The 14,108-nt window shown below is 43.5% G+C and overlaps 1 protein-coding gene across 20 annotated transcripts in view; it reads left to right on the plus strand.

The window, feature by feature from the left end:
- The first annotated feature begins 3,325 nt into the window (after positions 1 to 3,325).
- The window catches only part of MAP2K5 (mitogen-activated protein kinase kinase 5), a 275,073-nt gene continuing 264,290 nt past the window's right edge, over positions 3,326 to 14,108 (plus strand). For all 20 annotated transcript variants that reach the window (XR_014817174.1, XR_014817176.1, XR_014817175.1 and 17 more), the window contains exons 1-2: positions 3,326 to 4,018; positions 11,828 to 11,876. Coding sequence is in view for 16 of the 20 variants with exons in the window: in XM_084978867.1 (XP_084834993.1) it covers positions 3,884 to 4,018; positions 11,828 to 11,876 (184 nt within the window). In the remaining 4 variants the exon portion in view is untranslated. The remainder of the gene's footprint in view (positions 4,019 to 11,827; positions 11,877 to 14,108) is intronic.

Genomic DNA, 14,108 nt, shown 5'->3' on the forward strand with positions numbered 1-14,108 from the left:
TGGGAAGAAGACCCGAGGGGTCAAATGCCTTTCTTATTGCATCTGATCAGAGAGCACATGGTATCAACATAACTGATCACTGGTGATGTTAGCCTTGATCACTTTGTTAGGATGGTTTTTGCCAGGTTTCTCCACTAGAAAGTTACTCTTTCCATCCTCTATTCTCATCATATTCTTTTTAAAAAAATTTTTTTTAATTAAAGTATATTTGATTTACAATGTTGTGCCAATTTCTGCTGTACAGCGAAGTGACCCACTTATACATATATATATTCTTTTCCATCATGGTCTATCCCAGGAGATTAGACATAGTTCCCTGTGGTATACAGTAGAACATTGTTGTTTTTCTTTTCTAAATGTAATATTTGCAACCATTAACTCATCATAGTCTTTTAAATCAAAACTAATCAACAAATATGTGAATGTAATATGCAGGGGCCCACACTAGAAATTGAAGGAGACGAGTAGATTTCTTGAACATAGGAGGCAAACAACACTTAAAGTTTACAGCTCAATGGGAGTCTACAATGGTTGTTGTCTCACTTCCAGTGGTGGAGGTGGTGGTGGTGGAGGAGAGGCACAGGAGCAAGTGAGGCTCAAGACAGGCAGGAGATGCACATGGTAGTTAAATCCCTGCTACTCAATCCACTCTGCCTTCAAAATCCACTCATTCATTGAACAAATATTCTTAAAGTGCCCACTGTGTGCAGGCACTACTTTCAGAACTAGGGATATGTCAGTGAATAAAACATATTCGTTCCCTCCCCTCACAAAGTTATAGTTTAGTGGGGAGGCAAACATAAGAGTGAAAAATGACGCAGAGTGGATAGGGATGAGGGCCAGGAGAAAAGTAAGCTAGGGAAGGCGGCTAGGAATTCTGCACACTTGCATGCTTGTATCCGTGGATGGGATGGGTTTGGGGCTGGTTTTCAATAGTGCGCTAAGGGAAGGCACACTGAACAAGAGGGTGATTTTTAAATCAAGATCTGCAGAATTTGAGGGAGTGAGGTATGTAGCTATCAGGGTAAGAGTAATCCAGGTAGAGGAAGACTCTGAGGTGGAATGCCCAATATGTTCAAGAAACAGTAAAAAGAAGGCTGGTGTGGATGAGGATTGAGAGATCATAAGGCCAGACATAAGGTGTGGAGGGGAGAATATGTGGAGTTCTGTCAGTCAAGGACAGTTTTAGTTCTGCACAAGTTACGAAGTTATCAGGAAAGTTTTTTTTTTTTTTTTTTTTTTTTTTTTCTTTTTTATTCTAGGGCCGCACCTGCGGTATATAGAGGCTAGGGGTAGAATCAGAGCTACAGTTGCCAGCCTACACCACAGCTCACGGCAACGCCGGATCCTTATCCCTGAGCGAGGCCAAGGATAGAACCCACATTGCTGTGGCTATGACATAGATAGGCTGGCAGCTGTAGCTCCGATTCGAGTCCTAGCCTGGGAACTTCTACATGAGATGGGCACGCCCCCCCCAAAAAAAGAAAAAAAAGAAATTACTTTATAACAAAAAAGGAAAAAAACAGCCCAGTTAAAAAATGGGCAAAGGACTTGAATAGGCAATTCCCCAAAGAAGATATACAAACGGCCAAGAAGTGTATGAAAAGATGAACATCAATAATCACTAAGGAAAATGCAAATTAAAACCACATATCACCTCATACTTGATGGAATAGCATTTAACAAAAATACAGAATGTAACAAGTGTTGGTGAAGATGTGGAGAAATCGGAACCCTTGGGCTATGGAAGGGAATGTAAGATGGCATGGCCATTGTGGAATATGGCAGCTCCTCCAAAAAATTATCACATGATCCAGCAATTCTACTTGTGGGTATACACCCAAAAGAATTGAAAGTGCGAACTGAGTTGGTTTTCCCCATGGTACTATGAATAAAAAACCAATTTTAACAAATCATGGGTTCAGAGAAAATCCCCCCACTGAGCGAGGCCAGGGATGGAACCCACAACCTCAGGGTTCCTAGTAGGATTCGTTTCTGCTGTGCCACCATGGGAACTCCGGAAATGAACTTTCATTTAAAAATGCACTGGGGTCCTTGAGCAAATGGTTTATTTTTCACAGGACTGAAGTGCAGATCTTTGACCAGCTGGAGGATCTGACTAAAGAAATTTCTACCTAAGCAATTAATTTACAAAACTGAAAACATATCATTTATCTCCTACAATGGACTTTCAAATTAAACATCAGAGAGCGCAGGCAGAGAAGATATGTAGGAAAAAAATTATATTATACTAAAACTGGCCAATATTTATTTTTTTTTTTCTGGCATTAAGCAACTATTTGATAAAGGGAAATGAAACACCTCCCCCACCGAATTTATACAAAATTCAGCCCCCCAAAGTAAAGCCATATGTGCACTTTCCTTAGAACGAGATGAAAGACGAAACTACACGTTACAACTTGTAAACAAACTTCTGTAAAGGAATCGTAGAGCAACAAAATTATGCATTTAAAAGTCTGAGGTTAACAAGGCAGTTAAAAATAACCAAGTGTTACTGCTACCGCCTCTGATATCACTGATTGCATAAACATTGCTTAGCTAGTGGAAAATTAATGGGTTAGACTGGAGATTTTTTGCAACAATTTAACAAAAGATGATGCCACTACTGCAGCTGTCCCCAGGCAGTTAAACTCTTCACTGAATTTCTCTACAGTAACTTTCGAGTAAGGGGCTGTTTGCTATTTTAGGGCAACCATGGGGTAAAGAACCTCACTAAAACCCCATATTTGCTTTGCTCATTTTGGAGAAAGATCTGGATCTGTGACTTGGAAAATGGAAGAAGAAGAAAAAAAAAAAAAAAAGACAACCTTGCTCTTGACCATTTGATGCACAAACCCCCACGAATATTTAGGTACAGGGCCTGACGAAGGAATAAACGATGCAGTCCTATCTTTCTAGGCTTCTCTACAAGCCAAGAGTACACATTTTAAGCAATCTATTGGCTTTTGGCGGACCTCTGCCTTAGTTCAGTTTCCTCCTTCGTTTGTTAGATATTTTCACATCGCTAATTGTAATGAGTCAGGAAAGGAAAGGGCCATCACTCGATCGCTCGGCGAAAAGGTGGGGTGTCCCGGGAGTGGGCAGCCCAGTCGGTCCCTTCACTCCGGCCCGAGCGCCCCGCGCTGCCTCCTTGGGTCCCGTCCGCCCGGGAGCAGGGGGAGGGTTCGGCCAGGAGCTGCCCTTTTCCAACATGGCGCCGCGGGAGGCGGGTCCCCTCGCCGGCTCCCGGGGTTCCGGCGCCGCGCGTTTTGGTTCCGGAGTAACAGTGCCCTCGCCGCCGCCCTCCCCCTCCTCCTGCCGCCGGGACGCGCGGCCTCGGGTGCCCAGGGCTGAGCCGCACGGGCGGCGCAGTCTGACTCCGGTTGGGCAGAAGACTGTCTCCCCACCTCCAACTTCCCGCGGAGGGTCCCCGGCGGCTTTCTCCTGGTTCGGCTGCCCCGGGGCTTCTTCCACACCACACCGGACTGAGTCCCCTTCAGTCCAGGACCCTCCGCCCCTGCTGAGGAGGAGTGGACACCTGCCGCTGTATCTCCCTAAAACAGGGTCTTCTGTTTGCCGTCCCCTCACACCCTCACAGACGGCAGAGAGCTGCATGACCCCGTTTGCCTTCTTTTCCAACTCCAGAACCTTCTGACCTCCCCTAGTTCCTACTGACTCCTTCCTCTTGCCCAGTCCACGCTCACCGGGAGACATCCCTCGGCCCCCTGCAGCCTGGGCCTGGCTCGGAGCCTGCGGGCCTCTTCTGGACCTCCTCCTCTCTTCAGCCCCCTTGCTCTCTGTCACCTTATCTTCTCTTGGAAGCCCCACCTAACAGGGACCGGTGGGTACCCCCTTACCAGGATGTGAGCCCCTTTCACCTGTAATGCTGTGGCTGGCCCTTGGCCCCTTCCATGCCATGGAGAACCAGGTGCTGGTGATTCGCATCAAGATTCCAAATAGTGGAGCGGTGGACTGGACAGTGCACTCGGGGCCGCAGCTACTCTTCAGGGATGTGTTGGTGAGTGCTAATCTCAGTGTTCCATCCTGGCGAGGGAGGGTGCAGGGATTTGTGGGGTAGTCTGCGCCTTGATCACTGAAACTTAACCCCGGTGGCCTGGTGGCCTGAGCTAGTGGCCATTGCTGGCCTCAAGTGAGGACAGTTTTATTGCTTCCACCACAGGCAGTGATTAATTGCATGGGCTTAAATCTGACAAATGTGCAGGTCCCTGGGAAAGTAGAGATGAACCAGATTGAACCTCTGCCCTCAGGGAGTGCACAGCCTGGACTGGAACATATACATGGAAGCAACAACTAGGATTCAAAAAGCTGAATCTAAAAGTTTTTCTAAAGTATTTTGTGGAATGTCCCTGGCCAGGTTCCAGCCATGTCTTCCTACTGAGTTCCTTAAACTTGGTGACTAGTGGGAAAGAGAAACAAGGCGTCTTTAACCAGTTGTGTTTCAGCAAACCTTAGGTGTCATAGGTTTTAAGGTATTTTATGTACTACTAAGAAGGAAAAAGCTGACGTAGCACACATTGTGCAAAACCTAGTTTCAGAGATGTTAAAATAGAGGGGGAAATGTGCATTTTAGAGTCAATAATGTAGTCTTAACTTTCATAATAAATATTCACAATGTATTTCAAATAAAATCATGGAGTGTTAGAGGAGGGGATAACCCCAGAGGTGGCCTTTTGAGCCCTCTGATCCTTTTTGTAGTTGGTTACCAAGGAGCAGTGAGGTGAAATGACTTTTCCAAAGCCATGTTGCTTGTGAGTGGAAGTGTCAGTGCCATAACTCAGATTTCCTTACTTTACTTAGTATTTATTTCCATGTGCTGCAGTGCCACTTTTCATCTTTTAGCATTTATTTGAGATAGAGTGCTTTGTGCCCATTTTACATTTTGAATAACTGAGCTGTCGAAGGTAGAGCTGACATATCATGGGGCACATTGCAAGTATGGGATCTATAGTGGAACTTAGCTATAGGATAAGATGGGGCTGGGTGGAGGTTTTTTAGAAGATCTGTGATGTGGCTTTTGATTGTCATAAGTTACTCAATCAAAATTTGATCCCTGTACCTTCATTTTGAGTTTTTGATGTTACTGACCACACAGACCATACAGATTTTCAGGTGTCTGGGCCAGGAGTGCAGAGGCTGGTGAAAGCCAGCAGCCTCCAATCTTATGCCATCCTTCTCTTTGCATCCAGAGTTCTCCACACACTCACAGGCACGTGGATCTTCCTTCATGGTAAGGCCTGAACTCCTTGGCATGGTCTTTTGATTGGCTCGTGCCTGACTGGCACCAGCTTCATCTTTCACTATACCCCTATGAGCATCTTGTGCTCCAGGTATTTATAATTAATCTTGAGTTCTCCCAGGTGCCCAGGCCATCTCCACTTGGCCTCTTTCTTTTTTTTTTTTTTTTTTTATTTTATGGTTGCACCTATGGCATGTGAGAATTCCTAAGCCTGGAGTTCCTGTTGTGGCTCAGCAGTTAATGAACCAACTAGTATCCATGAGGACGAAGGTTCAATTCCTGGCTCGATTAGTGGGTTAAGGATTTGGCATTGCTGTGAGCTGTGGTGTAGGTCACAGAGGCAGCTCAGATCCCACGTTGCTATGGCTGTGGCATAGGTCGGAGGCCACAGCTCTGATTTGACCCCTAACCTGGGAACCTCCATATGCCTCAGGTATGGCCCTAAAATGACAAAAGAAAAAAAATAAAAAAAGGAAGTTCCTGGGCCAGGATTGAATCTGAGCTGCAGCTGTGACCTATTCCTGCTGCTGTGGCAATGCTGGATCCTTTAACACACTGCCAGGCCAGGGACTGAACCTGCACCTGCCACTGTAGTTGGATTCTTAACCCAGTGTGCCACAGCAGGAACTTGGCCTCTTTCTTCGGCTGCCCAACTCCTACGTGTCCTTCAAAACCCAGCTTTGATTTTCCTCTACACTGGTCATACATGCCCCTCCTCTGTGTTCCACCACAGTACATGGATTTTGTGCTAACCTTGTCTCATTCACTAGATAATACACTGGAGGAGACAGACATCTCTGTTTCCTCTCTGTTTCTGGGGCTTCATAGGACCCTAAGATATTTGTTTAATGAGGAAGCGTCAAAGAGGATACATACTATTATGGCTTTGTGGATGCACATTAGGTTTTGAATAAAGACATTTGGGTTTAGGAGTTTCTGTCTTGGCGCAGTGGAAACGAATCCAACTGGGAACAATGGGGTTGCGGGTTTGATCCCTGGCCTTGCTTAGCGGGTTAAGGATCCGGCGTTGCTGTGGGCTGTGGTGTAGGTCGCAGACGCGGCTTGGATCCTGAGTTGCTGTGTCTCTGGTGTAGGCCGGCAGCAACAGCTCCAATTCGACCCCTAGCCTGGGAACCTCCATATGCTGCAAGTGTGGCCCTAAAAAATACAAAAAAGCAAAAAAAAAAAAAAAAAAAAAGAAAAGAAAGAAATTTGGGTTTAATTGTACTTATTAAGTAGTCAAGTCATTCTACCTCTCTGGGCCTTACTTTCCTTACTTAAAGATTAGGGATAATGATACCTGTATCAAAAACTTGTAAAGACTAAGTCAGATTGTGTTTATGATGAGAAAGACATGAGCTTCCTTTACTTTACTCTTTTGAGACAACAGGAGGTATTATTTTAAGCAGGATGGTTCAGTATTTAAAAGCATGAACATTTGAGCCAGGCTGTCTGGGTTTAAATTGCAAGCCTTACCAGGCTCACTTTGGGCAAGTGTCTTCTGTATCTCAGTTTCTTCATCTGTAAAAAGAAAAAAGGAAAAAAAAAAAAAAAAAAAGGACTGGGGGCATGAAAATAGTGTCTACCCCATAGAGTTCTGAGGACTGTTGACACTGATACATGTGAAGCACTTGAAACAATCTGGAGTAAGTAAGTGTTGTTATTGCCACAGAAAAGATAGGGCCTGGGCCTCTCCCAGTTGTACCTTGGCTCCAAGATGACTGGCTTACAGGTAAACTTTGCTCAGATGGTCCCACCATCTAGAGCTCAGAGTGCCATGTGCCTTCACATGTGCTTGTTCAGGTAAGCCCAGGGAGAGCATGTTACATCCAAAAGACCTGATGAAGGGCTCATGACAATGGGTGCTGTGCTACAGATCCAGTTCTTTGAACTTTGCAAGCCCAAATCCCAGAGGGCTCTTGCCATCTCTTTTCCAGGTTTACCATACCTCTTCATTAAGAAATTGGCAAAAAAACCAATAGACATATTAGCATCTTTGGCTTGGAACCTTATAATTTAAGGCCAAATGAAACCTGGAATGTTCCTCCTTCATCTGATATAACTCTTCTCACTTTAGTTTTCAAATGAGGAAGCATGACACCCGGACAGGAAAATGCTAAAGCCACGCAACTAGTTTTTGGTGGACCCAGACATGGAAGCCAGAAGTAGTTCATAGTCACTGAGTCAGCTGGAACTGAGGGTGTTTTGGACTCCGAGTCTGTAGTTGAGGGCTTCTGTCCCAGCAACATCAAATGGCTGGGACTCCCTGGGCAAGTCACTGGGCCTCTCTGGGTCTGTGTCCTTCATCTGAAGAATTAGGGACTGGCTGAGATGTGAAGGAGGTCCAGCTGATCCTCATGGGCAGAGGCTTGTGGGTTATCTGTTTTTCAGTTTTCTGTGTTTCTCTTCTTCCTTGGCAACACAGTCCCCAGTTTTGTGAAAATTATGCAGGAGATCTGGATTAGTGAGGGGTAGGAAAGAATGTTCTCCCTTTTCCTCTTGCTGTGTGAATCTTCTCTCCCAAGTTCTAGCCCAGATTTCCCCTCTTCTGTGACATTTCTACCTAAACTGAGGCTGTGGATTTTTCCGGCCTCCTGAGCGAGCAACAACTACTTGCTAATTTATGTTTTTTGTTTGCCTCTTCTTTCATACTATTTGTAAGTGCTTTGAATTGTTAGTCTTTTAGGTTTGTCTGTATCTTGTGATGGATTATAATCTTTCAAAAGTCAAGGAGAAGTCTTATTCTTCTATAGCCTGTAGTTTTGTAATCTTTATGCTCCTGGTATGTTGTATATGTTCACTTGGATGTTTGGTTTGCCATTTATTTGACTGATTTATTGAGAGGAAGGAGAAGAAAAGGATCAAGAAGTGATCACCAACAAGATATGTAAACTTACATGTTCTTTTGAAACCTTTTTTAGGTAGGGTAAAATGTTGAGAATAAGACAGGGTCATTCTGAGGAGTTCCCATTGTGGCTCAGGGGATTAAGAACTCAACTAGTATCGATCCCTGGCCTCGCTCAGTGGGTTAAGGATCTGGGGTTGCCATGAGCTGTAATGTAGGTTGCAGATGAGGCTTGGCTGTGTCAGCTGTAGCAGCAATTCAACCCCTAGCGTGGGAACTTCCGTATGCTGCAGGTGTGGCCCTAATAAGCCAAAGAGAGAGAGAGAGGGGGAGAGAGAGGGAGAGAGAGAGAGAAAGAAATAACAGACAGGGTCATTTTGAATAAATCACTTAAAATACAACTGCAGAGTATACATAAAATTAAATATGGGAGTTCCCGTCGTGGCGCAGTGGTTAACGAATCCGACTAGGAACCATGAGGTTGCGGGTTCGGTCCCTGCCCTTGCTCAGTGGGTTAAGGGTCCGGCGTTGCCGTGAGCTGTGGCGTAGGTCGCAGACTCGGCTTGGATCCAGCGTTGCTGTGGCTCTGGCGTAGGCCGGTGGCTACAGCTCCGATTCGACCCCTAGCCTGGGAACCTCCCATATGCCGCAGGAGCGGCCCAAGAAATGGCAAAAAGACAAAAAAAAAAAAAAAATTAAATGTGCTTGCTTAGAGAAGACCAGGGAATGGTGATTAGGTGATTAATATTCAAACTTTTTACGCCTTCGTCATTATGATAGCCCCACTTTATTTGCTTTGATGGAACAAGATGGTCAGTTGTGTTCACATGATTCTCTCAAGCAGGTATACTCTTTCTTTCTCTTTTTTCCCCACATTAGATGTACAGTGTGTGTAGATCCTTGTTTATGTTGATAGGCAAAGGAGGCCATTGCTGCCCAGCAGGGTTTTCAGCTAGTTATTAGAAATTTGTTGTTTTATGGGGTCTGCTGTTCGGAAGTAGGAAGGATCCTGAATTAGTTTGCTAATACTGTAGAGTTCACATCTCAAGATTGGTAGTCCGGAAGTGAGCAGTGATAACCTAGACCCGGAAGGTCGGGGGTGGGCGTGGGGGTGGAGGATGCAACCCCCCACCCCCTTTTTTAACCAATATTGCCTGATACAGTAAATGCTGTAGAGGGATGAAGTGAACCAAAGACCGCATTCCGCTTATTGTCAGGGGCTGAAATTTAGGGTTTCATTATGAGATAAAATGTGGAATGTTCCCAGTCATCAGTGACTTGTTTATTTAACAGACACTAAGATGGCACTTACCATGCGCTGGATACTCTCTAGCACTTTATAAATATTAACTTATTTGTCCTACGAGGTAGGCACAGTTTTGATCTCACTCACACAGAAGGAAACTAAGGTGCAGAGAAATTGTCACTCAGTGACTGAGTGGCAGAGCCAAGGTCCAACCCTAGCAGTTTGGTTCCAGTGCATACTCTCAGGCTCTACACTGCCTGTATATTCCATACTCATTCTACAGTTTTCATTTACTTGTCAATAAATACTTTTTACCTATAAGTATGTAGAAAGAATTTTTTTTTTTTCTTTTTAGGGCCTCACCTGTGACATATAGACGTTTCCAGGCTAGGGGTCCAATCAGAGCTGCAGCTGCAGGCCCACCCCGAAGCCACAGCAACGCCAGATCCCAGCCACATCTTCGACCTATACCACGGCTCATGGCAACGCCAGATCCTTAACCCACTGAGCGAGGCCAGGGATCGAACCTGCATCTTAATGGATACTTGTTGGGTCCTTAACCCCCTGAGCCACAATGGGAACGCCTAGAAAGAATTTTTTTAAACACTAAAATTGTTTACAAGAACTCCTTAAAAAGTTGATATTTCATTTGCTGAGGCTGGAAACAGAAGAAAAAAATAATATTTTGTCCCTAATGAGTAGGGTTGCCTAAGATAGATCCCTTTGATCAATTTTATATGCACAGATTTATTTAAAGTGCGTGCGCGCGCGCGCACGTACGCACGCACGCACACACACACACACACACACACACCTACACACACCACACACACACTGTAGGGATAAGGCTATTATGCAAATTGCCGCTGCAGCAAAAGCTCTAAAGAACTACCTTTAGAAGGAAGTTGCACTTCCACTCTGCTAAGTGCCCTGCTTGGAAGGGGTCTGGGCTCCCTGCTGAGAAATACAGAAATACTGCAAGAGGCTTTGTCAGCCCGCTGCCTGGTGCCAGATCTGGAACCGCCTAGGAGGGATGTAGAGGCAGAGCTCTCTAAGAGCAATGAGGTCGGCAGGCCGTTTATATTGGACTAGACATAATGGAGGGTCACTTTTCCCAGAACTGTTTCTCAGAAGTGTTCTGTACCTCTTTAATTAAGCTGAATCTGTAGACAATTTTTCAAGTGTTTTCAACTTGATTAATTTAAATATTGATAATCAGGTTATATATACGTAAACTTTTTTTGTAGGCTAGAATAACTATTTTGGTGTCATTAAATTTATTTTTCAGTTGCTTAAGAGTAAAGGTAAGAATTGGTTGTATTAAATGTAACATTAGAGATTTGTATCATTATCACCACGGAAAATTTTGAACTCTTCCAGCTATGAGTAAGAGGTGTTACTGGTTACATATCAAGAACTGCATTTGTTGCATGTTTACAGTGTGTTAGGCTAGCTCATGTTTACTACAATATTTAATACTTTTTACATTACCTCCCTAAGTGTTACTAGACCCATATTGGAAGGGTAATCAAATTGAGGCTCAGAGAGGTTGAGTAATTTATTCCCAGTCACATAGCTAGTTAAGCGCAGAGCTGAGATTCAAACTCAGACTAGTCTGACTCCCAAACTGCACCCCCCCACCCTTATTTTTTTTTACCAGCAGTACATTCCTTCTACAACCTCCCATAGAATAAACTTTTCTTTTTTTGTCTTTTTAGGGCTGCACATGCAGCATATGGAGGTTCCCAGGCTAGGGGGCAAATTGGAGTTCTAGCCGCCGGCCTATATTGGATCCTAGCTGGGTCTGCGACCTACACCAAAGCTCACAGCAACACCAGATCCTTAACCCACTGAGGGAGGCCACAGATCCAACCTGTGTCTTCATGGATACTGGTCAGATTCATTTCCGATTAGCCACGACGGGAACTCCTTTTTTTTTTTTTCTTTTTTTGTGTAAATCAATAGCAGTGTATTTGTCTACTTTGTTGAATTGAGAGTGAAACATCATGTTATTGGAGTTCACATTGTGGTTCAGCAGAAATAAACCTAACTAGTATCCATGAGGATTCAGGTTTGATCCCTGGCCTCACTGAGTGGATTAAGGATCTGGCATTGCCATGAGCTGTGGTGTAGGTTTGCGACTCCGTCTAGTATTGTTATGGCTGTGCTGTAGGCCAGCAGCTTTAGCTTGAATTCGACCCTTAGCCTGGGACTTTACATATATTGCAGGTGAGGCCCTAGAAAAAAGAAAAAAAAAATTATGTTGTTAATAGAGTAGAAAAGATTTTTTAAAGATCCCCTCCCCTGGAATACTCTGTACTGAAATCGCTGGGCTAAGAGTAATTATGAGCTAATGTTTTTATAGTTTATGCCATCATTTCAAATTCTTTTCCAGGTTCTCATATTTCCTCTAGGATTTGCCACATGTTAGCAATAAAGAAGATGGCTAATTGTGTTTCTTTATTCTTTCTTTGTTTAGGATGTGATAGGCCAGGTTCTGCCTGAAGCAACAACCACAGCATTTGAATGTAAGTCTGCCTTGTATACTTTCTTGACTATTTCTGCAGTAATTTTTCACAGGGTTTATGGGTTGCGTTATTTTAGAAACTGACAAAAACAGATTATTTATGCTCATCATATGGTACATTTAAATATTTATAAATTAATGCAAGTTTAATGATGATACTGAACTGAGTAATATTTTCTTATTTAATCATATCTTGGGTATGCATATTTCTATAATATAGCTTTAATTACCAACATGACCTTTATCTGCTCTTGCTCCTTGCTGTAATAATATCGTGGGATAAAATGAAACGTGTAAACTACCTGTAGGCCAATGATTATTGATTAAAAGATTTTAATCCTTTGCTGCTTTAAAATAGCAATAGAGTAGAGCTTTTACATGAATGTTGCATCAAATAATTCTGTTTTAGTGGGGCTTGGCACTGCTGTTAGCTGATGACAGCAACACTTCAGGTCTTAAGCCCTACCCCACCTCCAACCAGTTGGCTTGGGGACTGGTGGGGGGAAGGGTATATTAGAAAACTGGTTTTGACTTAAGCCAGGGGGAGGCCAGGGGCTGAGTAATGTTAGATGAGAGTTTAGTACAGGGCTCTGGTATTGAAAAGGATAAATTAAGGATTGGCGGTCGTGGTCCCCATCTTTTTTGCAGATGTGGGCCACTTTATGTAGAAAAATGTCTGGTTTTGCCACAAGAACCTTTTGTTCTTATTTTTTAAGCTGATGGTTAACAACAGAGAGTACAATGTCCTCTTTTTTATTTATGTTCTCTTGGAGAACAATTTGGCGATACTTTCCAAAATATCCATGAGGATAAGGGTTCGATCCCTGGCCTTGCTCAGTGGGTTAGCGATCCGGTGTTGCCATGAGCTGAGGTGTAGGTCGCAGATGTGACTTTGATCTGGCGTTGCTGTCTCTGTGGCTTATGCCAGCAACTACAGCTCCAATTCAACCCCTATCCTGGGAACCTCCGTATGCCTCGGGTGTGGATCTAAGAAGACAAAAAAGACAAAAAAAAAAAAAAAAAAAAATTCAAAACCTTTGATTCAGCAGAGCCACTTTTAGGAAGCTGTCTAACAGAAATACCTATACATGTGTTGCGTTCCCTTCCAACAAAGTGTTCATTGTGGAATTATTTTTGATAGCAAAAAATTAAAGGTAAGCTAAATGCCTGGAATAATGGATTAATAAATTATTTATCCATAGAATGAAACATTAAGCAGTGGCTAAAAAGAATGAGGATTTTAAGCACTGGCATGGAAGTATATTCATGATACAATGTTGAATAAACAAAATATTTATCATATGATCCTACTTTATAAAATATTTAATCCCTCTGCTTTCTCCCGACTTCATGGATATGTCAAGGGACAAGGATCTGAAGAGGTGCCCACTGGAGTGCTTTCCAGTGGTTTCCCCTAGAAAGTAGACTTGGGGCTGGAATGGGACAAGAGTTGACTCAATGAGCATACTTTTTTTTTTTTGGCCGTACCTGTGGCATGTGTAAGTTCCCAGGCCCAGGATCAAACCTGAGCCACAGAAGTGATAATACCAAGTCCCTAACTGCTAGGCCATCAGGAACTCCTCATACTTTTACTTTATATATTTCTCTATTGCTTTTTCAGTATTCTCTATTAAATATTTTTCAACCATCATTTCATGGTTTTAAAAGCTACTTGAGTAGAATCTTAAAATAATTAGTATTTTATTAACCACACTGGATTCCATATACTATTGAAAAACAGTATGTATATCTCAAATACACATTAGTATTGCAAGCTCTTCAGACCCCTTGCAGTAACTCCTTGGGGGTGCCAGGGATTTCAGGGACGGTCTGGTAGTTAACATTTAGAGTACTTACTGTTGCCAGATGCTGTGTTAAGAGCATTCCATGGGTTATGTCTTTTAATTTAACCTTCACAAGATCCCCATGAAGTACTTTGAAGGACTGTTATGAGCTCTGTTACAGTTGAGGAAAGGGCATCTCCTCCAAGCAACTTGTTCAATCTCACAGTGTTAAAGTGAAATTTCTTTTCTTTTTTTTTTTTTTTTTTTTTTTTTTGTCTTTTTGCTATTTCTTGGGCTGCTCCTGCGGCATATGGAGGTTCCCAGGCTAGGGGTCGAATTGGAGCTGTAGCCACCGGCCTACGCCAGAGCCACAGCAACGCAGGATCCGAGCTGCGTCTGCAACCTACACCACAGCTTAGGCAACGCCGGATCGTTAACCCACTGAGCAA

This window comes from Sus scrofa, chromosome 1 (genome assembly GCF_054392235.1).
Source record: "Sus scrofa isolate SSC_HxYL_T2T_F1_AM1 chromosome 1, Sscrofa_HxYL_maternal_Yorkshire_Landrace_v2.0, whole genome shotgun sequence".
NCBI classification, from domain to species: domain Eukaryota; kingdom Metazoa; phylum Chordata; class Mammalia; order Artiodactyla; family Suidae; genus Sus; species Sus scrofa.